Source organism: Geotrypetes seraphini, chromosome 2 (genome assembly GCF_902459505.1).
Source record: "Geotrypetes seraphini chromosome 2, aGeoSer1.1, whole genome shotgun sequence".
Classification (NCBI taxonomy): domain Eukaryota; kingdom Metazoa; phylum Chordata; class Amphibia; order Gymnophiona; family Dermophiidae; genus Geotrypetes; species Geotrypetes seraphini.
The window spans coordinates 471,455,750-471,480,804 of record NC_047085.1 but is presented as its reverse complement, the minus strand read 5'-3'; the positions used below and the strand labels follow the sequence as shown (position 1 = coordinate 471,480,804).

Sequence of the window (25,055 nt, the reverse complement as noted above, 5' to 3'; positions counted from 1 at the left end):
TTTTTTACCTGGTTCTTTTACTTTTGTGACAATATGTGCTACTACTGGCGACTCACAGCCATCTGTGGAAGGCACTAAAAGAGAAAAATATATTCCTGTAATCTCAGTATAATGGAGCAATTCATTAAACAAAAAGGGTAAACAATTTTAAAACTAATGAAAATAAGTTTCTATTTTAGGATAAAACAAGCAGAGATTCATCATATCTGTTACAAAGACAACTTTGTAAAAATAACTATACCATTGCAGCAAAAAAGACAATAAATACACAATAAGAAAATTTTTGTGCAATAGACAATCCATAAGACATAATGGAGGTATTTTCATAACAGGTCACCTATGTGTGAAGGCCATGCAAACACCTATTTTTAGCCTATTTTATAAAGACACATAGATGTCTTAATAAAATATTGAAATCATCTATGAGATCTTACAAAATAGTAGGGACAATCTAGTAGAAGTTGTACCTAGATAGAAGCAATGGACATTTAAATCAGAGCTGTACTGAATAGCATATTTTACTATTTGGCTGAATACTAAAGCACAGTTACTTAGTGTAACAGGTGTTATCAAGGGACAACAGGCAGATATTCTCACATGTGGGTGACGTCACTGACAGAGCCATGGTACGGACACTTTAAAAGTGCATAGCCACTTTAAGACTTTCAGAAAGTTTGCGATAGCCCACACTGCGCATGCGCAAGTGCTTTCCCGCCTGATGTGGGCACACGGTCTCTCAGTTCAGTATGCCAGTTAAGAAGCCAACCCAGGGAGGTGGGTAGGTTGTGAGAATATCTGCCTGCTGTCCCTGGATAACACCTGTTACAGTAAGTAACTGTGCTTTATCCCAGGACAAGCAGGTAGCATATTCTCACATGTGGGTTTCAAGTTTTATTATTTTTAATATACCGACCATCGACAAGTATCTAGCCGGTTTACAATGCTAAAATAAAATAAAAGATTAAAATAATACTTATAGGAGGGGGAGAGTGAACATTAAAAGACATTTTACATAGACAAACATGAAAGTGGGCGTGAAAGGGAAAGGGGTAGATAATTACATCGTTAAAAAAAAAACAAAAAAAACTGAGTTAAAAAGAAAAGGAAGGGAAAAGGGATGTAACATTAGGGATTGGGTCGCTTCTTAAAAGTGGTTGGTAGACTTTTCAGAATGAGAAGTTTAGAAGCTGTGGAATGCATCTTGAAATAAGACGTTTTTAGTTTAGTCTTGAATTTGTCAAGAAGATTTTTGTGGCCGAGTTGAGATGGCAAGGCATTCCATAAAGTTGGGGCGACTACGGCGAAGTTAGTTTTCCTGGTATAATAGAATTCTTTGATGGGATGGTGAAAAGCAAGTCTAAGTGAGTTATGAATTCACTACCTGCTAGCTCATTTCACCTGGATACTTGTGTCATCTGAAGTTTTGGTCCAATAAACTGAATTGTTAATACTAAGAAATGAAGTTCTTATAAAATATACAGTTTTAACCTAATAACCCAAATATTTTATTTCTTATGGACTTATTTATCCTACTGGGACATTGAGAAATAAGATGTGCAAAAATAACACATGGGTTTGAAAATAAATGAAAACAATGTATATCTAAAAAATAGAGCATTCAAGTAAAAAATAGAGCATTCAAGTAAATGTTATTCCACATATTATGAAATGGTGAAATATTTTTCATATTTTATTTTAAAAATTTGTATTCTGCAAAATCCATAGTTCTAAATAGGTAACAGTAAAATGAACAAGATAAGGCTAAAAAAGACTGGAAGTCATCATCTTACATCATTAAAATTAAAAATGTAATCTCTCTTACCATGAGTTGGTGTTATGTATGGTCTTTTAGGAAAATTAATTTTGTAATACTGACTGGCTGAAGTGCCCTTCCTGTCTGGAGAAAAATTCCAGAGAGTAATGTGAGGTGAATGTGTGAACCGAGGACCAGGTGGCAGCTTTACATATTTCCTTAATAGGGGTAGATCTAAAGAAAGCTACTGAAGCTATCATAGCTCTAACTTTATAGGCTGTGACATGACTCTTCAGTTGCAATCCAGAATGAGCATAACAGAACGATATGCAGGAAGCCAACCAGTTGGAAATCGTTCTCTTGGAAATAGGATGCCCCAACTTGTTAGGATCATAGGAGACGAAAAGTTGAGGAGAATCTTTGGCTTTGTTCTGTCGAGATAGTAAGCCAAAGCCCGCTTGCAATCCAAAGTATGAAGAGCCGCTTCCCCAGAATGAGAGTGAGACTTAGGGAAAAACACTGGAAGTACAATTGATTGATTTAGATGAAATTCCGTGACCACTTTCGGTAGAAACTTTGGATGTGTGTGCAGAACTATGTCATGGTGTGCAGAACTATGTCATGGTGGAACACTGTGAAAGGTGGATCTGCAACTAATGTTTGAAGTTCACTGGCTCTCCTTGTAGAAGTGAGCAAGATAAGAAAAACAACTTTCCAGGTAAGGTACTTGAAATGAGCCGTCGACATTGGTTTAAATGGAGGCTTCATTAAACTGGAAAGAACCACATTGAGGGCCCAGACTACTGAAGGAGGTTTGAGAGGTGGTTTCACATTGAAAAGTCCTTTCATGAATCTGGAGACCAAAGGATGAGCAGTGAGAGGTTTACTCTCAACTGGCTGGGGAAAAGCAGTAATAGCGCTAGAGATGGACTCTGATAGCTATAGACTTGAGCCCAGAATCAGACAAATGGAGAAGATAATCCAGCACCAGAGAAACTGAAATGGATTGCGGATCATAGTGATGAAGAAGGCACCAGGAGGAGAGAACAGTCCACTTCTGCTGATAACATTGTTGAGTGGCTGGTTTTCTAGGGACTTCTAAAGTACGTCTCACTGGCTGAGAAAGGTGAAGCTCAGCTGCATTTAGCCTGAGAGATACCAAGCTGTCAGGTGTAGAGACCAAAGGTTGGGATGTAAGAAGAGATGGAAATATCGGCAGAAGAATGGGTTCCCTGGAACTGAGTTGAAGTAAAAGGAAGAACCAAGGCTGCCAGGGCCCAAGAAGCTATGAGAATCATGGTGGTGGCCTCCTGCTTGACTTTGAAAGTCTTTAGAATGAGAGGAGTAGGTGGAAATGCATACAGAAACTTGCGTGTCCAATCCAGCAGAAATGCATTCACTTCCAGACGATGAGGATAGTAAAGTCTGGAGCAGAATTGGAGCAGTTTGTTGTGAGGAGATGCAAACAAGTCCACTTTAAGGAGTGCCCCATTGAGCAAAGATGGGATGGAGAGCTGCAGAGTTGAGTGTCCATTCGTGAGGTTGAAGAATTCTGCTGAGCTTGTCTGCTAAGCAATTCTGTTCTCCCTGAATGTAGACTATTTCAGGTAGATATTTCGAGTGGTCATCCACAGCCATATCTTTTGAGCTTCCTGACAAAGAAGGAGAGATTCATCCAGGCAACCCATTTTGCCCAGTGCTCTGTAGCATATCACTTTAATGTACCATTCTGTGCTATTTATTTGTCTCTTGCTGCTTTGCTTCAATCTCTACTTTCTAAGCAGAGACATTCTCTTCCAGGTCCTGCTATACTCTTCCATTGCTTCCTGCCTAATCTAGGGGCCAATCCTTGCTAGCTGCCAGCCTCCTGATTCTTCAGGTCTTACATCAGCTGCTATTTTGCGACCTGTACTGGCCAACTGCTCTTAACCCACCGTTTTTTTCCTTTATGGTCACATTCTAAGCCCTGTACCACTACTGCTGCCTATGGCAAGTGACATTCTTTAAGGCTGATATGTTGTCTAAACACTGTTAAATGTATAAAGCCTGTGTCCTTTTCATCCCTGTTCCTGTGATGGCTCATTTTTATATACATAAAATCTAGCCACTCAGAGAAAAAATGGCCTGATTTTATACATACAACATTTGAAAAGCAAGTCTAAGTGAGTTATGAATTCACTACCTGCTAGCTCATTTCACCTGGATACTTGTGTCATCTGAAGTTTTGGTCCAATAAACTGAATTGTTAATACTAAGAAATGATGTTCTTATAAAATATACAGTTTTAACCTAATAACCCAAATATTTTATTTCTTATGGACTTATTTATCCTACTGGGACATTGAGAAATAAGATGTGCAAAAATAACTCATGGGTTTGAAAATAAATGAAAACAATGTATATCTAAAAAATAGAGCATTCAAGTAAAAAATAGAGCATTCAAGTACATGTTATTCCACATATTATGAAATGGTGAAATATTTTTCATATTTTATTTTAAAAATTTGTATTCTGCAAAATCCATAGTTCTAAATAGGTAACAGTAAAATGAACAAAATAAGGCTAAAAAAGACTGGAAGTCATCATCTTACATCATTAAAATTAAAAATGTAATCTCTCTTACCATGAGTTGGTGTTATGTATGGTCTACACATGGTACAGTCAAACCCATTATCGGCTGCATTTTCTACTTCCTCCTCGGTGTTTAGGCATTGACAGCTTGCATGTATCCATCTAAAACAAAATGAAAAGAAACATTTCCTAGATAGTCATATGGTACTTTCCAGAGGCACAAAGCACGAAAAAATGTGACTACTAATTTCAAACTTATGATCTCAATTTATATGCAATGCTATAAGAGCATCTGTGCATGCTATATTTATTTAAGTTATTTATATACCACCCATCAATGGAGGTTGTCTAAGCATTTTTCCCTATCTGTCCTGGAGGGCATACAATCTATCTATCATACCTATATGACAATCATACCAGTTTTCTTCAGTTCAGAGGGCAGAAGCTCCTAAATTACTTTCTTTTGGTTTCCTTTATAGTATTTCTGAAAAATGTAAGGAGCCATCTGTAAACTGAAACTAAATTCAAATAAAACCAAATTGTTCTTTGCTACTCCAACTAAACTGAGAATTGTGTCATCACATGATGTACAATATCCTATTCTTTCTACTTTAAAAATATTAGTCCTCTTGGACATCTTACTATGTGAGCATAAGTGGATGCTGTAGTAAAAAAAAGGGTTTCTCTGTACTATAGAAATCACGTTAATTAAGGGCTTTTTCACGACTACGCTTTTCAATTATTGGTGCAATCTTTACTTTTATCAGCTTTGGACTACTGTTGCTGTTAAATGCCATCAACTTGTGTTCGAGTCCTAGCAACTAGAAATTATCCCTGTTAATATCGTATTGAAGTTAGGCATTTTATTACAACTTGATTTCACCTCTATAGAGTGTTGGGTATTATTCTGGATTCTTCCCTTTTAATGACCAGATAAACTCTTTGGCAAAGAAATGTTTCTTCAGTTTGCACATGCTGAGAAAAGTTAGGTCATTATTCTATCATGAACACTACTCATTATTGGTACAGTCCACTGTGCTTGCTCAGTTGGACTATTGTAACTGTTTATTTGGGTATTAAACAGGGTAGTCTAGATCGATTACAGTTTATACAGAATACAGCGGCTAAACTTATCTTTGGTAAGAGAAAGTACGACCATGTATCCCCATTATTGAGGAAGCTTCAATAGCTTCCGGTCTACCATAGGATACATTTCAAGTGTGCATATGTTGTCTTTAAATTCCTCTATGGAATATTCGATCCTTCAATTCCTCTATGTTGGAATGCTATTAGATCCTGTCACTCAAGGATTACAACAATTTATAAATCATCATTTACATCCTGTAGAGGACTTAAATGTACTGGGAAGCTTAGTAAATCTATGGCATTCAAACTGGTGGCAATTTGGAATAAACTCCAAGATTCTTTAAGACTATTAGGTCAGTTACATCAATTTCGGAAAGATTTAAAAACTTGGCTATTTACGCAATAGTATCCAAGATTACCAGCTGACAAACTGTAACAAAGTATATTTTATTTTTCAGCTTTCTAAATATTTATCTAATCTTAACTAATAGTATTTTCTCCATATGGCCTATTATTATGTCATTCCATTTTTTAAATAAACTGTAAACCGAATCTAGCTCCTTCGGGAAATGATCCAGTATATAAACTGAAGATTAGATTAGATTAGAATTATAGTTCTAAAAAGAAATCGGACTATTGTAATACAGTCTATTTCGCCGGTCTAACCAAAAAGATTTTCAGAAACTGTAGTTAATTCAGAACTCCACAGTACAATTGATTTTTAATTTGAAAAAACTGGATCACATTATTTCTAGAGGCCAGGTTAGTTTTCAAATTTGGCTGTTTTTGTTATAAGGTGCTTTATGATTTATTGCCATGTTATCTGATTGATGAATTTGTTTTCAATATATCAAGGCAACCCACTACTGTGCATAGTAATCTAAAAAAATTTTCAAAATGTGATAATACTTTTTACTATTGTTTAAACATTTTTATCATTTTTATAAATAGTTTTACAAAAGTTTTCAAGCTACAAAGCTTTAAAGTGTAACATGCTGAAAAAAGCAGAAGCAAAAGCAAAACCAATAATAAAAAGTATTATCATGTTTTGAAAATTTTTTTTGATTACTGTGCACAGTAGTGGGTTATTCCCCCTGTAGATCTTTAAACATTGTTACATGGTGTGAGTTTTTTGCCGATGACAATAACAACGCCAGCTAAAAATCATCAAAGATTGATGCGTGATACATGTTTTTGAGGCTTTTTCTCTACCTGTTTTATATCTTAATGTTAGATCTTATTGTGGTAACCCACTGCTGGTGAGTGACATTTTTTGAAATTTTGGATTTTTTGTCACTACAATAGTGTTCTTGAGAGAAGTTTAAATGTCTATGTGTTGTAAATGTGCATGAGTCAAGTCTCTTTCATTTGAAAGGAAGCTCTGAAATGAAGTTAAGATGTGATAGGCTTAAGAGTAAGTTTGGTAAGCCAGCTAAGAAGCCAACCAGAGGAGGTGGAAGGGTGGGAGAATATCTGCCTGCTGTCTCTATGGTAAGAAACTGCTTTATCCTAGGACAAGCAGGCAGCATATTCTCACTTGTGGGCCTCCCTAGCTAAGTCAAATGGAATGGAGGGAGTGTTGGTACACAAATCAACTGTGTATGGAAAAAATTCAGAGTTGTTCAATAAACTAACTTGCATCTAATAGAGAACAAACTCATATCAAGTAGATTTTATTACCAGACCTCAAACACCCAAGACACTACTTATTAGTTTTTTCGTGCCCTTACTGGGGTGATGTGTTCATCATCGGTCTTGATAAAGTGACGTATGCAAATTAATTTTTAACAGGCCGATGATGAACACATCACCCGTGTAAGATTCCAGACAGTAATGTGATGTGAAGGTACAAACTGAGGATCAAATAGCAGCTTTACAGATCTCATCAATTGGGATAGAGCAGAGAAAAGCAACTGAAGCTACCATAGCTCGCACTTTATCGGCTGTGACAGGACTCCACAGTTGCAGTGCAGCTTGAGCATAACAGAATGAGATACAAGCCACCAACCAAATGGAAATAGTGCACTTGGATACAGGACATGCCAATTTGTTAGGATCAAAAGAGATAAAAAAGTTGAGGAGATGTCCGATGCGGCTGAGTTCTATGCAAGTAATAAGCTAAGGCATGCTTGCAATTCAGAGTATGAGGAGCCACTTCTCCAGCATGAGAGTGGGGCTTGGGAAAAAAATACTGGAAGTACAATTTGACAAACTTCAAAATTATCTATCAATTTTGACTCTCCTATCGCTGTCTATAAACCCAATTCTAAAACATATCCTGTTGTACTTACTTAGAAAGCACATTCCTATATAATATTATGTACAACTCATGAAAGCGGGATGAAGACATCATGCAGGAACTAAGAAGCCTTAGGGAGGAGGTGAAACGTCTGAGAGGCATTAGAGAGGATGAGGCCTACATCGATGGGATAGTGCAGGAACTATCCCAAATCACAGAACGGGCCCGTGACGGATCACCCTTGATGACTCCAGGGCCGCCGACAAAGAAACCAACTGTTGCAGTTCAGGAGATGGATGGAGACACTGACTCCTGGCAGTTAGTGACCTCCTCCACAGGTAAACGTAGGAGACCTCCCCCCGATTTACAATCTCCTCACCTTCTCACTCTTTCTCTCACCAGGGCAGCTCCACATCGACTCCACAGCTGAGCCTGAAGAACAGATTCCAGGTCTTGCAGGAAGAGACTACCGACGTGGACCAGGATCAACACACTTCTCCATCTCCGGGGATGATGGATCGACACCCCCAAAAGAAGCGTAGAGTAATAGCCATTGGGGACTCCATGTTGAGGGGCACCGAGGGACCAATATGCAGACCGGATATGCAGTCGAGGGAAGTCTGCTGTCTGCCTGGAGCCAGAATAAGAGACGTGACCACCTGTCTCGATAGACTTCTCAGGCCCCAGGACCACTTCCCCATGCTGCTCATCCACGTCGGAACGAATGACACTGCCAAGAACACCCTGGAGGACATAGCGAGAGACTTCGGAGCTCTGGGAAAGAGGCTGAAGCAGATAGGAGCACAGGTAGTATTCTCTTCCATTCTTCCTGTTAGGGGCAGAGGAAGGGACAGGGATGAACGCATCCTGAAGACGAATGAGTGGCTACAACGATGGTGCCAGGAGATGAACTTTGGATTCCTGAATCACGGAGAGACACTACAGGGACTACAAGGACCAGACGGACTCCACCTGACCAACAGAGGTAAGAATGTCTTCGGACACAGACTAGCCCGCCTACTTCGAAGGGCTTTAAACTAGGTAAGTCGGGGGTGGGTACCCACTTTTACACCGGAGCAGTAAGTAGCAATCCTGATGTAGCGAACCAACATTACGCTTCTAGGTCTGAGGTAATTACCCTTACTGCAAACGAATCGCTAGGAGACAATTTGACTCAAATGGGTGGCTCACAACAGGAGCTTAGCAAACAGAGAGTGGAGAGCTATGTATGTTAATGCACACAGCCTAGGGAATAAATTTCTAGAACTAGAAACAGAAATAGTTAATGCAGACAGTAGCAATATCCGAAACATGGTTCACAGACTCTCATGGGTGGAATATAACCATACCAGGATACAACCTGATTAGATAAGATAGAGAGGGTAAGTTAGGTGGTGGGGTAGCACTTTATATCAAAGAGAACATTAAGACAACCAGGATCACAGATGTCAAGTATACTTGGGAATCCATCTGGGTAAACTTGGCCAGAGGTGAAGAAAAATGCCTGTACCTTGGTGTGGTATACAGACCTCCGAGACAATTGGAGGAAAAGGACGCAGAATTAATTGAAGACATTGAGAATATCACCTTACGGGGGGAGGCTGTTCTATTAGGAGACTTCAACATGCCTGATGTAGACTGGAACACACTATCAGCGACAACTTGTGATAGCAGGAGGATATTAACGTCCATGTTTGAGTACGGCTCAAACAAATGGTACTAGAGCCCACTAGGGCCCAGGCCATCCTGGACCTGGTACTTACGAATGGGGAAAGCGTCTCGGACGTCTTGGTGGGAGAGACGCTAGCCACCAGTGACCATAACATGGTATGGTTTAACCTTAAGATAGGCTTCCCTAGATCACAAACAAAAACAAGGGTACTCAATTTCAGGGGCACTGACTTCGCACGCATGGGAGATTTCGTCTACCAGACGCTGCAGGTTCAAGAAGTAACTGGTAATGTGGAAGCTATGTGGACAACCTTGAAATCGATCCTTCATGAGGCAACTATCCGCTACATAAAATCGGTAACCAAACAAAGAAAAAGGAAACCCCAATGGTTCACAGATGAGGTATCATTCCTCGTCAAGGAGAAGAAAAGAGCATTTCTATCATACAAACGCATGGGGGAAAAAGAAGCAAACGTTGAATACAGGACAAAGTCTGCAGCGGTCAAAACAGCAGTCAGGGAGGCCAAACTTCGTATGGAAGAAACTCTAGCGAAGAACATCAAGAAAGGGGACAAATCCTTCTTAAGATATATTAGCGACAGGAAAAAGAACACAAACGGGATAGTACGCCTTAGAACGCCAGACGGGAATTATGTGGAAACTGATTCTGATAAAGCCAAACTACTGAATGATTACTTCTGTTCAGTCTTTACCTGCGAGGCACCAGGGCACGGGCCTCGGCTGGATGCAAAGCAAAGCATGGATGACCCATTTCAGAAGTTTGAGTTCACACCAGCTGATGTTTACAAAGAACTGTCAAGACTCAAGGTGAACAAAGCCATGGGACCGGACAATCTGCACCCAAGAGTGCTCAGAGAGCTATGCGATGTTTTGGCGGAACCGTTAGCCATGCTCTTCAATCTCTCCCTAAGTAGGGGGAGAGTCCCCCTGGACTGGAAAACTGCCAATGTTGTTCCTCTGCACAAAAAGGGTTGCAGAGCGGAGGCTGCAAATTACAGACCAGTAAGTCTCATGTCAATAGTGTGTAAACTTATGGAAACTCTACTTAATGGGAAATTAGACACGATATTGGATAAGGGGAATCTGAGGGATCCCTGTCAACATGGATTCACTAGGGGCAGGTCATGCCAATCCAATCTTATCAGCTTCTTTGACTGGGTGACAGGAAAGCTAGACTCGGGAGAGTCTCTGGACATAGTGTACTTGGATTTCAGTAAAGCGTTTGACAGTGTCCCACACCGTAGACTATTAAACAAGATGAAATCGATGGGGTTAGGTGAGAAACTAACGGCATGGGTCAATGATTGGCTGAGTGGAAGACTTCAGAAGGTGGTGGTCAATGGCACCCTCTCTAAGACATCGGAGGTGACTAGCGGAGTGCCGCAGGGCTCAGTCCTGGGACCATCCCTTTTTAACATATTCATAAGGGACTTGACCCGAGGGCTTCAGGGAAAAGTAGCGCTGTTTGCCAACGACGCCAAACTGTGTAATATAGTAGATGAAAGCGATCTCACGGATGGTATGGCGCAGGATCTGATCAAGTTGGAAAACTGGTCCTCAACATGGCAGCTGGGCTTCAACGTAAAGAAGTGTAAGGTGATGCATCTCGGCAGCAGAAATCCATGCAGAACATACACCTTGAATGGAGAAACACTAGCTACGACCTCAGAAGAACGGGACTTGGGAGTAATCATCAGTGCAGACATGAAGGCTGCCAAACAAGTAGAGAAGGCCTCATCCAAGGCAAGGCGGATGATGGGATGTATCAATAGAAGCTTCGTCAGCCATAAACCTGAAGTCATAATGCCACTGTACAGAACCATGGTGAGACCTCATCTGGAGTACTGTGTGCAATTCTGGTGGCCACATTACCGTAAAGATGTACTTCGAGCTGAGTCAGTCCAGCGATGGCCACTAGGATGGTCTCCGGACTCAAGGGTCTCTCATACGAGGAAAGACTGGGCAAGTTACAGCTCTACTCTCTAGAGGAGCGCAGGGAGAGGGGTGACATGATTGAGACATTTAAGTACGTCACAGGTCGTGTCGAGGTGGAAAACGACATATTCTTTCCTAAGGGACCTTCAGTCACAAGGGGGCACCCGCTCAAACTCAGAGGAGGGAGATTTGGTGGTGACACCAGGAAGCATTTCTTTACAGAAAGGGTGGTGGATCACTGGAACAAACTACCAGTGCAGGTGATCAAGGCCACTAGCGTGCTCGACTTTAAGAATAAATGGGACATCCACGTGGGATCTCTACGTGGGTCGAGCAGCACTCTGACTTAATGGGGTGGGACAGTAGAGTGGGCAGACTTGATGGGCTATAGCCCTTTTCTGCCGTCATCGTTCTATGTTTCTACAATCGATTGAGATGAAATTCAGTGACGACTTTAGAGAGCTCAAATGCTCTTGACAATCTTTGCATCAATGGAATAACAGGGTAGCGCCAGTTGCGTATTCTATTTTGAACGCACCTTGTTCCTGATGAAAGTTATTGAAATGGATATCGCATCAGAGAGGTGTTGCTGCAAAGCTAAGACTGTCGAAGTGACGATGCGACTAAAATGTGCTGCGAGAGTGGGTCAAGAGCCTGAGACCACTGAGATGCCAGAGATCATTGGGCGTCCTGAGATGAAGCCTCAAAAAAGGAGTTACGTGGACCATGGAAGCCATGTGACCCAGAAGAACCATCATATATCTGGCTGAGATGGATTGAAGATGAGAAAATTGATGAAAAAGTTGAGGCAACGTGTCTTGATGTTGTCGAGGAAGAAAAGCCCTGAGCTGAATGGTGTTGAGGAAAGCTCCTATAAATTGTAGCTTCTAAGAGTGCTGAAGTTGGGATTTGGGAAAATTGATTATGAACATCAACTGTTGAAGGAAGAGGATGGTCTGCTAAGTCACTAAGGTCACCCCCTGCAAGGAAGGATCCTTGATGAGCCAGTCGTCCAGGTAGGAAAGTACTTGGAGATCCTGAGAACATAAGGCTGCTGCCAGGCATTTGGTGAACACTCTGGGAGCTAATACAAGGCCGAAACGGAGAACTTTGTATTGATAATGGTGGTGAGCCACCTGAAATCTGAGGTATCTCCTGGAGGCTGGATGCACTGGAATGTGAGTGTAGGCCTCTTTGAGATCCAGAGAGCATAGCCAGTCATTGCAATCTAAAAGGGAATATAAAGTTGCCAGAACAGCATTTGAAACTTTTCCTTTACTAGAAACTTGCTGAGATCTCTGAGATCTAAAATAAGTCAGAGACATCCCATCTTCTTCTGAGCAAGAAAATACCGGGAGTAAAACCCCCGGTTCTTTTGAGTAGATGAAAACTGTCTCTATTGCACTGAGGAGCAGAAGAGAGTCTAGCTCTTGAAGAAGAAGGGACATCTGCTGAGGACTAAAAGCAGACTCTCTTGGAAGATGATCCAGAGGGATGGTGACAAAAATGAAGAGAGTATCCCTCCTGAATGTTTAGAGCCTAGAGGTCGGAGGTTATCAACTCTCAACGGTGATAAGAGTTGGCGTCAACCTCCAATTGGTTAAGGCAGAGACTGGGACAGAGGAATATTGAGTATGCTCTCTAGAAGCCCGTCAAAAAGACTGAGGTGGCTTCTGAGGTGCAGTCGTTGTTGCTTTTGTTTTTTTCTAATGCATTCTAGGAGGAGCAGATGATTTTGTTGAAAAATGCCTTTGGTAAGAAGGCCACCATAATATTTCAATGTGCCATAAATTCTTTATATGGAATATGTAAATCCTATTTAGGGCTTCAGATTTGCCATTTGGCGCCACACATTTCTGTGTGGCGCCAAATGGCAAATCTGAAGCCCTAAATAGGATTTACATATTTCATATAAAGAATTTATGGGACATTGAAATATTATGGTGGTTATGCTTGTCAATGTCTTACTTAAGACTATAATTGATACTGTTGCAGTTTGGTAAGAAGGCAGCATAAAAGATGTATTAGCGGATGGTTTAGGCTTGGTGGGGACAGGCACAGTAACAGAACAAATGGAAGAGGCAGAGAGAAGGCAGACAGTGGATGGAAGGAATTGAATGAGGAGAAGATGAGGAAAGCAGAAACCAGACAACAAAGGTAGAAAAAAATTTATATTTATTTTCTTTGCTTTAGGATAAAGTAGTATATTAGTTGTGTTGATAAAAATTTATAAACAAATCCCTGCCATCTGAACATCTCTTTCTCAAGTTCAACAGTCAGAATTTTGATTTACTGTATATAATGATAATTCTACAGAATATTGTTTCTTTTTATACTTTAAGAAAATAAGTTCAGTATAAAACTATTTGAGGCTTGTGTGGATGGGATCAGATGGTTTGCGGGGACGGGAAAGGGACTGAGCTCACGGGGACGGAACAGGGAGGGGATAGCAAATGATATGAAAGATATTTTTTCACACATTAGGTCTTTAGCACATATTTATTTAAATGCAATTAGCTCTTCAATGAACAGGGTTATAATTCACTCTGTGATATTATTGCAAATCAGTTAAAGCAACTTAAAATTAAATTATATTAACTTTGCCTTGAGTGCACCTTTTTATATTTACAGAGTTTTTAATTGCTGACATATAATATGTGCATTAGCTATTTTATGACGTGTTTTTATAATGCATTTTTTAATAAATTATGTATCATGTATTAGGTGTAGAGTTTAATTTATAAATGATGCTCTCTGTCTTTTTGATGCTTGTGCATTCTGATGAAGCCATTTAATATGTTTATTCTATTTTCTATCTTGGTATGCCCATTCACATGATAATTCATATTTCAAAACTTTTTATAAATGATTCTATACTTTCTAAATATACCATTTTTAGCATACAGTTTTTTTAGAACATGTTTTCATAATATGCCATAATGTGGTTTCATAAAGCACAGTTATTAACGTAACAGGTGTTATCCAGGGACAGCAGGCAGATATTCTCTACATGTGGGTGACGTCACCGACGGAGCCCCCTAGCGGACATTTTCGCAAGCAGACCTGCTTGAAGACCTTCAAGCTTGCGATTGGCCCGCGCATGCGCGTGTGCCCCTCCCGCCCAGTCTAGGGCATGCGTCTCCTCAGCGTGGCCTCAGTTCAGATAGCAAGCAAAGAAGCCAACCACGGGGAGGTGGGTGGGTTGCGAGAATATCTACCTGCTATCCCTGGATAACACCTGTTACAGTAAGTAACTGTGCTTTATCCCAGGACAAGCAGGCAGCATATTCTCTACATGTGGGAGATCTCAAAGATAACCAGAATGGGATGGAGGGAAAGTTGGCAATTTAGGAGAACAGATTTTGCAAAACAGACTGGCCAAAATGGCCGTCATGCCTGGATAAAGTATCTAGACAGTAGTGCGAAGTAAATGTATGAACCGAGGACCAAGTGGCAGCCTTACAGATTTCCTCAAGTGGAGCAGAGCGGAGGAAAGCAACAGACACCGCCATCACTCTGACCTTGTGGCCCGTGACTCGACCCGGCAAGGAGAGACCAGCCTGAGCGTAACAGAACGAGATGCAAGGAGAGACCAGCCTGGGCGTAACAGAAAGAGATACAAGCGGCCAACCAGTTAGAAATGGTCCGCTTAGAAACAGAGCGACCCAAGCGATTTGGATCGAAAGAGAGGAACAGCTGGGGAGCAGAACGATGAGGAGCGGTGCGCTTCAAGTAGAAGGTCAGCGCACGCTTACAATCAAGAGAATGCAGAGCCACTTCTTCAGGGTGAGAATGGGGCTTCGGAAAAAACACAGGAAGAACAATAGATTGGTTGATGTGAAACTCAGAAACAACATTAGGCAAGAATTTGGGATGGGTACGGAGAACCACCTTATCATGATGGAAGACAGTGAAAGGCGGGTCCACTACCAAGGCTTGAAGCTCACTGACCCGACGGGCAGAAGTGAGAGCAATAAGAAACACAACCTTCCAAGTAAGAAACTTCAAGTGAGCCCACGTTAGCGGCACGAACGGGGTTTCATCAAGCGAGTAAGGACCACGTTAAGATCCCAAACCACAGGAGGTTTAAGGGGCAGATGAACGTGGAAAAGGCCTTTCATGAAGCGGGAAACCATAGGATGAACAGAGATAGGCTTCCCGTCAATCGGTTGATGAAAAGCAGCGATGGCACTAAGGTGGACTCGAACCGAAGAGGACTTGAGTCCAGCGCCAGACAAGTGTAACAGATAATCCAGGACAGCAGATAAGGAGACAGACAGCGGCTCCTGCTGCCGAGTAGCACACCAGAAAGAAAAGCGGGTCCACTTCTTTTTTTTTTAACTTTATTTTTATTGAATTTAACATACTTTACAAGTATAACTACTTGGTTTAGAAATACAGAATCATGTTCCAAAAGAAAAGCATCATTAAACATTACAATATTTAAAATAAATATATATATGAAACTTAACTCTTCCTTAGACCTCAAATCAGGAGGAGGAAAAGAAAACAAAGATATTATAGGGAGTAATATTACAATAATATAACAAAAAAGTAAAGGCTTAAACGCTACAACCCAGCAATTCCTTTAAGCTACACTCCCTCCACTAGATAAACCTTTGAGATCTAAAAAGGAACGTAGATGATCTGGTGTAAAATACACATATTTCAGACCTTTAAACTTAATAACACATTTGCATGGATAAGCTAGCAAAAAAGTAGCACCTAGCTTCCTTGTTTCTTCTCTCATGCCCAAAAATATTTTCCGTCTTTCCTGGGTTATTCTAGTTACATCATGATATAACCATAAACGTTGACCACAAAAAAGTGATCCAGACTTTTTAAAGAACAACCTCATAACTCCATTAAGATCTTGTTCAAAGATAAAGTTAACAATTAAAGTTCCTCTCTCTTTAACTTCCGTAGATGATTCCTCTAATATTGCCGTAAGGTTTTGCAAGTCTTTATCAGTGACCAAATTCTCACCTTTAGGTATATCTGAATTTCTTTTTGAAGTAGGTAAAAAATATACTTTATTTAGAGGCGGAATCTGATCTTGCGGATAATTCAAACATTCTACCAGAAATTTTTTAAAAATCTCAATAGGTGATATTGCCAAAATCCTTGGGCAATTTAAAATTCTCAGGTTCAATCTTCTGTTAAAGTTCTCGATCATTTCTATTTTACGGGCAGTGGAATTTTGTTCTTTAACAATAGTGGTAATTGAATTTTTCAATGAAGCTGACTCAGTTTGTATTTTGTCCATGCACTCTTGCTTGACTTTCAGCAAACTTTCAGAAAAATTATCCATTTTCTTAACCATTACCTCAACATCTGAGGCAGTCTTCTCCACCTTCACATCCAGTCTCTTGATAGCCTCCAAAAGTATTTCCAGTGTCACTGCTGGGGTGCTTGTTGGTACTCCTTCTCCTTCAGCAGCCCTTCCTCCCAGCGTTCCAGCTAGGGCAGTAGCTCCTCCCATTGCCTGCTCCGGGGTCTCCAACTCCTCTCCCTCGGGGTCAAGCTCGACACTCTGCGCCTCTGCTGGACATGGGGGCGCAGAGAGATGCGGTGGAGACAACGATGTCATCAGATCCAGAGACCCGAGTGCTCCCTCACTCAGGTCCGACGCGGAACTCTCCCGCCGCGGGGATATCTGGGCGTCGGCTGGTCTCAGCGGCTGCAAAAACCGCTGAATTGTCTGCTGGGAAGGAGACGATGTGAGCAGCGGCAAATGCCCTGCTCTTACACTCCCCTTCCTCTTCATATGAGGCATTCCGTCAAAGTAAGTATCTATTTCCAGTTATTAAGATAAAGAAAAAACGCTAAGCCTGCCGAGCACAGCTACACAGCGTCCGCCATCACACAGCGTCCGCCATCAGCGGGTCCACTTCTGATGGTAACATAGACGAGTGGACTCCTTCTGAGATGCCTCCAGGACGTCCAGCACAGGCTGTGAGAACTGGAACGAGGGCATTAAGTCTCGAGGAACCAAGCCGTTAAGTGCAGAAGGTTGGGATGAAGTAGAGAATCCCGACTCTGCGTAAGCAGAGAAGGAAAAACAGGCAGAAGAAGAGGCTCCCTGGCACTGAGTTGCAACAGAAGGGAGAACCACGGCTGTCGGGGCCACCAAGGAGCTATCAGAATCATGGTGGCACTCTTGGACTTGAGCCTGACGAGACTCTTCAGAATCAGAGGGAATGGAGGGAACGCATACAGAAACAGGTTCGTCCAGTCCAGTAGAAAAGCATCCGCCTCGAGCCTGAGAGGGGTGTAAACCCTGGAGCAGAAACGGGGCAACTTGTGATTGAGGGGGGATGCGAACAGATCGACGTCCAGAGTCCTCCAACGAGCAAATACTTGACGCAGGGTCAAGGAATGGATGGACCACTCGTGAGGCTGCAGAAGACGACTCAACCTGTCCGCCAGACAATTGTGCTGGCCCTGAATGTAGAGCGCTCGAAGGAATATGTTGCGGCGGATGGCCCAATCCCAGAGCCGCATCGCCTCTTGGCACAGGGACAGGGACTCCGTGCCTCTTTGTTTGTTGAAATAATACATGGCGACCTGGTTATCTGTGCGGATCAGCACCACTCGGTCACGAAGCAGGTGACAAAAAGCCTTCAAGGTGAGGAAAATCGCTTTAAGCTTCAGCAGATTGATGTGACAAAGGCGGTCGGCACTGGACCAAAGACCCTGAGTGCGAAGACAGTCCAGATGAGACCTCAAACATAGGTCGACGAGTCCGTCATGAGGACCTTCTGCGGAGGGGGGGGCATGAAACAGAAAACCTCTGGAAAGATTGGAAGAGAGCATCCACCAACGGAGAGAATTCTTCAACAAAGGAGTCATGACAATGCGTCGAGAGACAGGATCTCGATCCTGGTTCAATTGGGACGCAAGAGTCCATTGTGGAATACGGAGGTGAAGTTTGGCAAAAGGAGTAACGTGAACCGTAGAAGCCATGTGACCTAGGAGGACCATCAGGAGCCGAGCCGGGGCTGAGGACAGATGGGCCACCCTCTGGCATAAACGAGCAATGGCCTCTTGACGAGGATGAGCAAGAAGGAGCGGAGACGAACCGTGTCCAGGACCGCGACGATGAATTCCTGAGACTGGGACGGACAGAGGTGGGACTTGGGGAAGTTCACCTCGAAGCCAGACTCTGAACGAGCAAGATGGTCTGATTCATCGCTCGCAGAACTTCGTGGTGCAAGGACGCTTTGATCAACCAGTCATCGAGGTAGGGAAACACTTGAAGGCCGCGGAGACGGAGGGCCGCAGCTACCACAACCAGACACTTCATGAAAACCCTCGGGGAGGCCGCCAGGCCAAAGGGAAGGACACAATATTGGAGGTGGAGATCCCACCTGGAATCTCAGATACCGGCGAGAGGCCAGGTGTATTGGAATGTGCGTGTATGCCTCCTTGAGGTCCAGTGAGCACAGCCAGTCCCCATCGTCCAAGAGGAGATACAAGGTAGGAAGGGCGAGCATTCTGAATCGTTCCTTGACTAGAAATTTGTTCAGAGCATGGAGGTCCAGGATAGGGCGCAGATCCACCGTCTTCTTGGGTACCAGAAAGTACCGGGAATAAAATCCGGTATTCCACTGGTCCGGAGGAACCTCCTCAACCGTCCGAAGGTGAAGAAGGGCCCGAGCTTCCTGTAGAAGGAGAGGCAGCTGAGACCGGGCAGAAGGAAACTCTCTTGGAGGAAGGTCCGGGGATACGTGACTGAAGTGCAGGGAGTACCCTTCCTGGATGATGGAAAGCACCCAGCTGTCGGTGGTATGACTTTCCCACTGGGTATAGAAATGATGGAGACGACCCCCAATGGGGAGGAGGGAAGGCTCCAAGAGGTGGGGAGCCCTAAGGCTGGGCCTTAGCCAAGCGTTGCTGCTGATGTTGCGGCCGCTTCGAAGGAGGCCGAAAGAATGCCGGAGAGGAATTTTATAGTTCCGAGCTGGAGGGGTCTTCGAATTAAGTCTCACCAGAGACGCAAAGGACCGTTCGTGTTCAGAGAGGCGCTTAGTGGCTGCTTCAATGGAATCATCAAACAGCTTGTTTCCCACGCAAGGGAGATTGGTGAGACAATCCTGGAGGTTCGGATCCATGTCCACAATCCTGAGCCAAGCGAGGCGACGCATGGCGATCGCAAAGGCCATGACCCTCGAGGACAACTCGAAGGCGTCATAGGCCGCCTGAAACATATAGAGGAGGAGCTGGGAGAGGGTCTCCTCGAGGAGACGAAACTCTTGACGCCGAGACTCCGGCACATCTTCCTGGAACGAGTGGAGGGCGTCCACACAGAACCGGAGGTAGGACATGAAGATAAAGTTATAGTTGAGGACACGATTCGCCATCATTGAGTTTTGATAAAGATGGCGACCAAATTCGTCCATCGTACGGCCCTCCCTGCCCGGAGGGACGGCAGCATAAACCTTTGAGGGGTTGGACTTCTTCAAGGAAGACTCAACCACCAAGGATGACTCAACCACCAAGGATTGGTGAGAAAGCTGAGAACTTTCAAATCTCTTAACCGGGATCGTCTGGTAACGGGACTCCAACTTGGAGGGAATGGCCGTGACAGCATAGGGGGTCTCCAGTTCCAGAGAAATGTTTGCCGGAGAACCTGGTGCAAAGGCAAGCGCATCACCTCATGGGGCTGATGATCAACACCCATTTCCACCAGGAATTCCTGGGTATAACGGGACTCAGACTGAAGGTCCAGGTTCAAGGCCCTACCCATGTCAGAGATGAAACGAGTAAAGGAGGAGTGTCGAGAAAAAGACTCATCCTCCTGAGGGGACTCCAAGTGAGATCTGGGGGCAGCCGAGAAAGAGGGAGAAATTTCCCTCGAATAGTAAGCCGGAGCCTCGGAGTCCCGCGAATGGGAGACCGAAGAGGCTCGACTAAAGTTTCTGGGGGGCGTCAAGGAACGGCCCCGAGCAAGATGGACTGGGGAAGACCCCGGGGTCCGAGGAAGCAGCTGGTGAAGCCTCGGAGAAGCACGGAGCAAAGGAAAATTCCTCCACCAGTTTCGAAGAAGACCCCTTAGAGGCTGGCAGTCACTTCGATGGGGAACATACACTAGAGTCCAACTCGAGGACAAGCGTCTGTTGGAAGATTTTGCGGTCGGAGACCTGCCCCGAAGGGGTGGAGAAGACCGGTGCTTTTTAGAAGGGACAAGCCACGACAGAGCAATGGGGGAAAACCGGCCCCCAGGCCTGGACCCCCAAAAAGTCACAGGTGAATCGGGGGAGGAAGAGTCACTCGAGGGAACCCGGCGAGTCTTGCGGGTAAGGCCTCAAGATACGAGGGGATGCTTAGGCTGGTCAGACCGAGGCAGGGTCAGGACCAGTTGGCTCATCACCGAGGAAAGCTGCATGGTAAGTATAGCCTTAAGCATGTCCTCGAACATAGGCACTGAGAGCAAGGGCAGTTGGGTCTTAGGTGCAGCGGTGCGCTCCTTCGGGGCGACCTCGAGGAAGAGTATTCCCTACGTGAGGAGGCACGCTTAGAGTGATGTCTCGAAGATGCCGACGAGGCGGCACTGACATGAGACTCCGAGGTAGGTTTCTTTGCCGGCACACCTGAGGAGGAAAGAGGAGACTTACCCGAGGCTGGAGTAGCAGGAGGAGCCGAGGCCGGGGACTTCGAGGCCAAGGCACCCAACAAGGGCGCCAAGGCCAAGCTCGAGGCCTGTCCCGCAGGATCCATGGGGCCAAAGAGTTGGAGAATCTTGGCCACCCTCCTACGAAGAGCCCTCGGTTGCAAAGTTGACAACAGGGACACAAATCAGTGCGGTGCTCTGCACCCAGGCACTCCACACACCAACAATGAGGGTTGGTGATGGAGATAACCCGGTTACACTTAGTACAGTTTTTAAACCCGGAACGTGGCTGGGACATAAGAAGGAAATATGGCCGTGGTCCCGCGAGGCCAGGCGGCCAGAGTAAGACCGAGAACCCGGTCAAAAATACACGAACCGAAAAAACGAAAAAGAAAGGAAAACAAAGACGCTGGCACAGCGACTCGACTGAAACTAACCAAACAAGCAGCGGTGCTGTAGAAAGATTTACGGTCCACTAATCAGGTACATAAACAAATACATGCCTGTTAGTTTCTAGGGAAGACCATAATCTCATCCAGGTTCAACTCTCTTTGCCTATTTACATGACACAAGACCAAGGCTAATGAGAAATACTTTTATTATGAAAATAGAAAAATATAATTCACAAGCCAGCAGCAATATCTAAATATTGTTCACAAAATATCCGATTACATATATGAAACTCAGTACATAATTATCACAACATACTTGTTAGATAACTAAGTAAAATTACTCTTACACACACTAAACAATTCCTTATAATAACAATTCCTGATTAGCAATCTATTACAGTTATCACCACGAGTAGCTTTACAAGCCTTATCCTATATCACAATCGGATGCACTTATCTAACCCCAGCTGATAAGATAATAAGTTCCTTATCCTCACCATCCAATTAGGCTTTGGCACAAAATTAGGTGAAATGGAAAACGTCTCCTCAGCTTAGCAGATATAGAAATCCTTTGGTTACAGGAACAAGTGTTCGTCAGCCACTGGTAAAGCTGTAATTTATTGGCAGCAAGAGTTTCCTTGAGGTGATGGAATTCAGATCTGTTTAAAGTCCGATTCACTCTCTCTCAAGCAGAGAGTCACACGAAGTAACTGTTCAGATCTTAATTATTAAAGAGATGCGTGCAGAACACCTGTGATGAGATGTTGAGTTCACCCACACCTAAAACACAGACTAATTATAATTAGCACCTTTTCACTTGGATCACATCAGATGACTTCCTCAGACCAATCCAGAAACAGAACTTAGATGAATAGCCTTTCTGTATAAAGTCTCATACAGGCTGGGAGACACAGGCGCCTTTCGATAGATAAGCACAGCATAGGAGTATAACTCCCCCAAGATTCACACAGTCTAAGCATGAAGGCATAGATGGATGTCCTTGACTAGAATACCATTCTGGTACATACCCAGAATGCATCAGGCAGAAACAGCAAAGATGTATTCTTCTTTCTCTTCTTGCTAGGTTCAGGCTGGAAAGATTTCTTGCAAATAATGGTTCAGGCTTAAATGATGGTTCAGGCTTGATGATGTCAAAGAGGCCTAACCTTCAGGTGCAAATAAGGAAACGCCCCTACAGTGCAAGAGGGACAACGATATTACGTGAAGCAAGGGAGCAGTGCTTCTAGCTCCGTGGAAAACAGAGAACTGAGGCCACGCTGAGCGGACACATGCCCTAGACTGGGCAGGAGGGGCACGCGCGCATGCGCGGGCCAATCGCAAGCTTGAAGGTCTTCAAGCAAGTCTGCTTGCGAAAACGTCCGCTAGGGGGCTCCGCCGGTGACCTCACCCACATGTAGAGAATATGCTGCCTGCTTGTCCTGGGTAAAAGTTTTTATCATGTTATTATATTTTTATAATATACTATAATGTGTTTTTATAAAGTGTTTTGTGATGTTTTTTAATCAATTATGTTTCATGTTCTAGGAGGAGGGTTCAATTTGTAAATGTTGCCCTCCGTCCTTTGAAAGTTAGTGCATTTCTATGAGACCTTTTAATATATGTATTACATTTTCTATCTTGGTATGACCCTATGTATTATCCTTTACATTTCAAATCTTAAATTGATTAATTTTTTAATGGCTCTATATTTAATTCTTACATCATAAATTTTTATATTAAAACCCCCCTTTTTTAGCACATAGTGCGTAGTAGTTATATAATTTTATTGATTATATCAGCTAAGCAAATAAGTGCTGTCACACTGCCCATACTTGAATTTTTTAAGCGTTCACTCAATTAATTTATTACTGTATTGGTTCATTCATTTGATTATTCATATTAATTAGTTTATCTGCTTGATCATTCATTTTAAACTTTTTAATTGATTAATTTCCAGATGTTCCTATGACTAAGGGCCTGTTTTACAAAGCCGCACGACAACAGCCCCAATGCCCTTTTAATCACTATGGGCTTTGGGGCCGTTATTGCGCTGCAGCCACTAGAGCAGCTTTGTAAAACAGACCCTAAGTTTCACTTGATTTTATTATTAACTCTCAAATCATCCTATGTTAAATTTATGATGATTGTATAATTAACTTTATAATGAATGTGTTTTGGTCTGTTTTTCTAAACTTTTCTTTAACAAAACATTCTTTAGCATACAATGTTATGTGTTCTAACCATCCATTGATTATAACAGCTAAGTGAAAATGTGCTGATGCATTGTATTCTAAGCATTTCTATTAATCAATTATAGTATTAATTTATCTGCACAATCTCAAAACTTTTTTTTTTAAATTTTTTTTTTTTTACTAAGAACATAAGCAGTGCCTCTGCTGTGTCATACCAGAGGTCCATCATGCCCAGCAGTCTGTTCACGCGGCGGCCCATCAGGTCCATACCTGTACGTAACCCTCTATCTATACCCTTCTATCCCCTTTTCCTTCAGAAAGTTGTCCAATCCCTTCTTGAACTCCAATACCGTACCCTGTCCTATCACACCCTCTGGAAGCGCATTCCAGGTGTCCACTTCCTTCTGGTTCGTTCTGGCTTATTGGCATTTCATTTATTGGATTAACAACCTGTCTTTTGTATTTGGATGTCAAGCTTTTTATCACTATGAGCAGTTTATATTGATCAAAAATGTATTCTAATGCACCACATTGGTCATTTGTTCCTATTACATTTCTTTATTGCGATATACATACATTTTATGCAAAAGTATTGATTGTTTTATGATATATCTTAATCTATATGTATATTCTTTTGTGTACCCTTGATGAAGGCGACGCTGTTGTCGAAACTTAGATCCTAGTTGGGACTTTTGAGTTTTTAAAATATATCTTAGTTGTTTATTATCAAATAAAAGACTCGTGATCATTAGTTGGTTGTGACATCTCCAGTGCCTCTTTTTGCTGTTTTCTTCATAGTAGTCCGAGGATTTGTCTCTTCTTTTTTTGGTTCTCCAGTAGAGATAGAGGTGACAGGCCTTAGTAGTTTGTTGGATGTGCGTAAAAAATGAGAGGTCGGAATCGAAGACAACGCCAAGGTTGCGAACAGAGGAGACTGGAATGACAGAATTATTTACCAAGATGGAGAAAGGAGGGGGAGCAGCTCAGTTTTGGACATGTTTAGTTTCAGATGATGGCAGGACATCCAGGCAGCAATATCAGTCAAACAGGCAGAGACTTTTTTCTTGGACTTTAGGTGAAATTTCAGGTGTACAGAGGTAGATCTGGGAGTCCACAGCATATAGGTGATACTGGAAGCTATGGGAGGAGATCAGGGCACCAAGATAAGAGGTGTAGAGAGAGAAGAGAAGAGGTCCTAATTCATAATCCTGGAGCACACCAACTGCTAGCAGGGTATCAGAAGAAGAGGACCCACCAACACATACACTAAAGTTACAATGGGAGGGATAGGAGGCAAACCAGGAGAGGACTGATTGGCAAATCCAAGCGAGGACAGCATATCAAGGAGTTAACTGTGATTAACAGTATCAGAGGCAGCAAACATGTCAAGAAGAATGAGGATTTGAGTAAAGGCCCTTATATCTGACCATGCTTTTCCTGATTCATTTATGTTTAAAATTTTTGCAATGCACTATAAATACAGTGGCGTACCTAGGGTATGTGGCACCCGGGGCCCATCATTTTTTGACACCCCCCCCCCATGTAAAAATTTTTTTTTTTTTTTTTTGCAATAACCATGAAA

At 42.9% G+C, this 25,055-nt stretch overlaps 1 protein-coding gene across 11 annotated transcripts in view; it reads right to left on the bottom strand.

The window, feature by feature from the left end:
* Positions 1–25,055, bottom strand: part of KMT2C (lysine methyltransferase 2C) — an 803,286-nt gene that overhangs the window by 326,452 nt on the left and 451,779 nt on the right. For all 11 annotated transcript variants that reach the window (XM_033931655.1, XM_033931654.1, XM_033931660.1 and 8 more), the window contains 2 exons: positions 4,377–4,486; positions 9–74 (listed from right to left, as the gene is read on the bottom strand). In XM_033931655.1, coding sequence (XP_033787546.1) covers positions 9–74; positions 4,377–4,486 — 176 coding nt within the window. The remainder of the gene's footprint in view (positions 1–8; positions 75–4,376; positions 4,487–25,055) is intronic.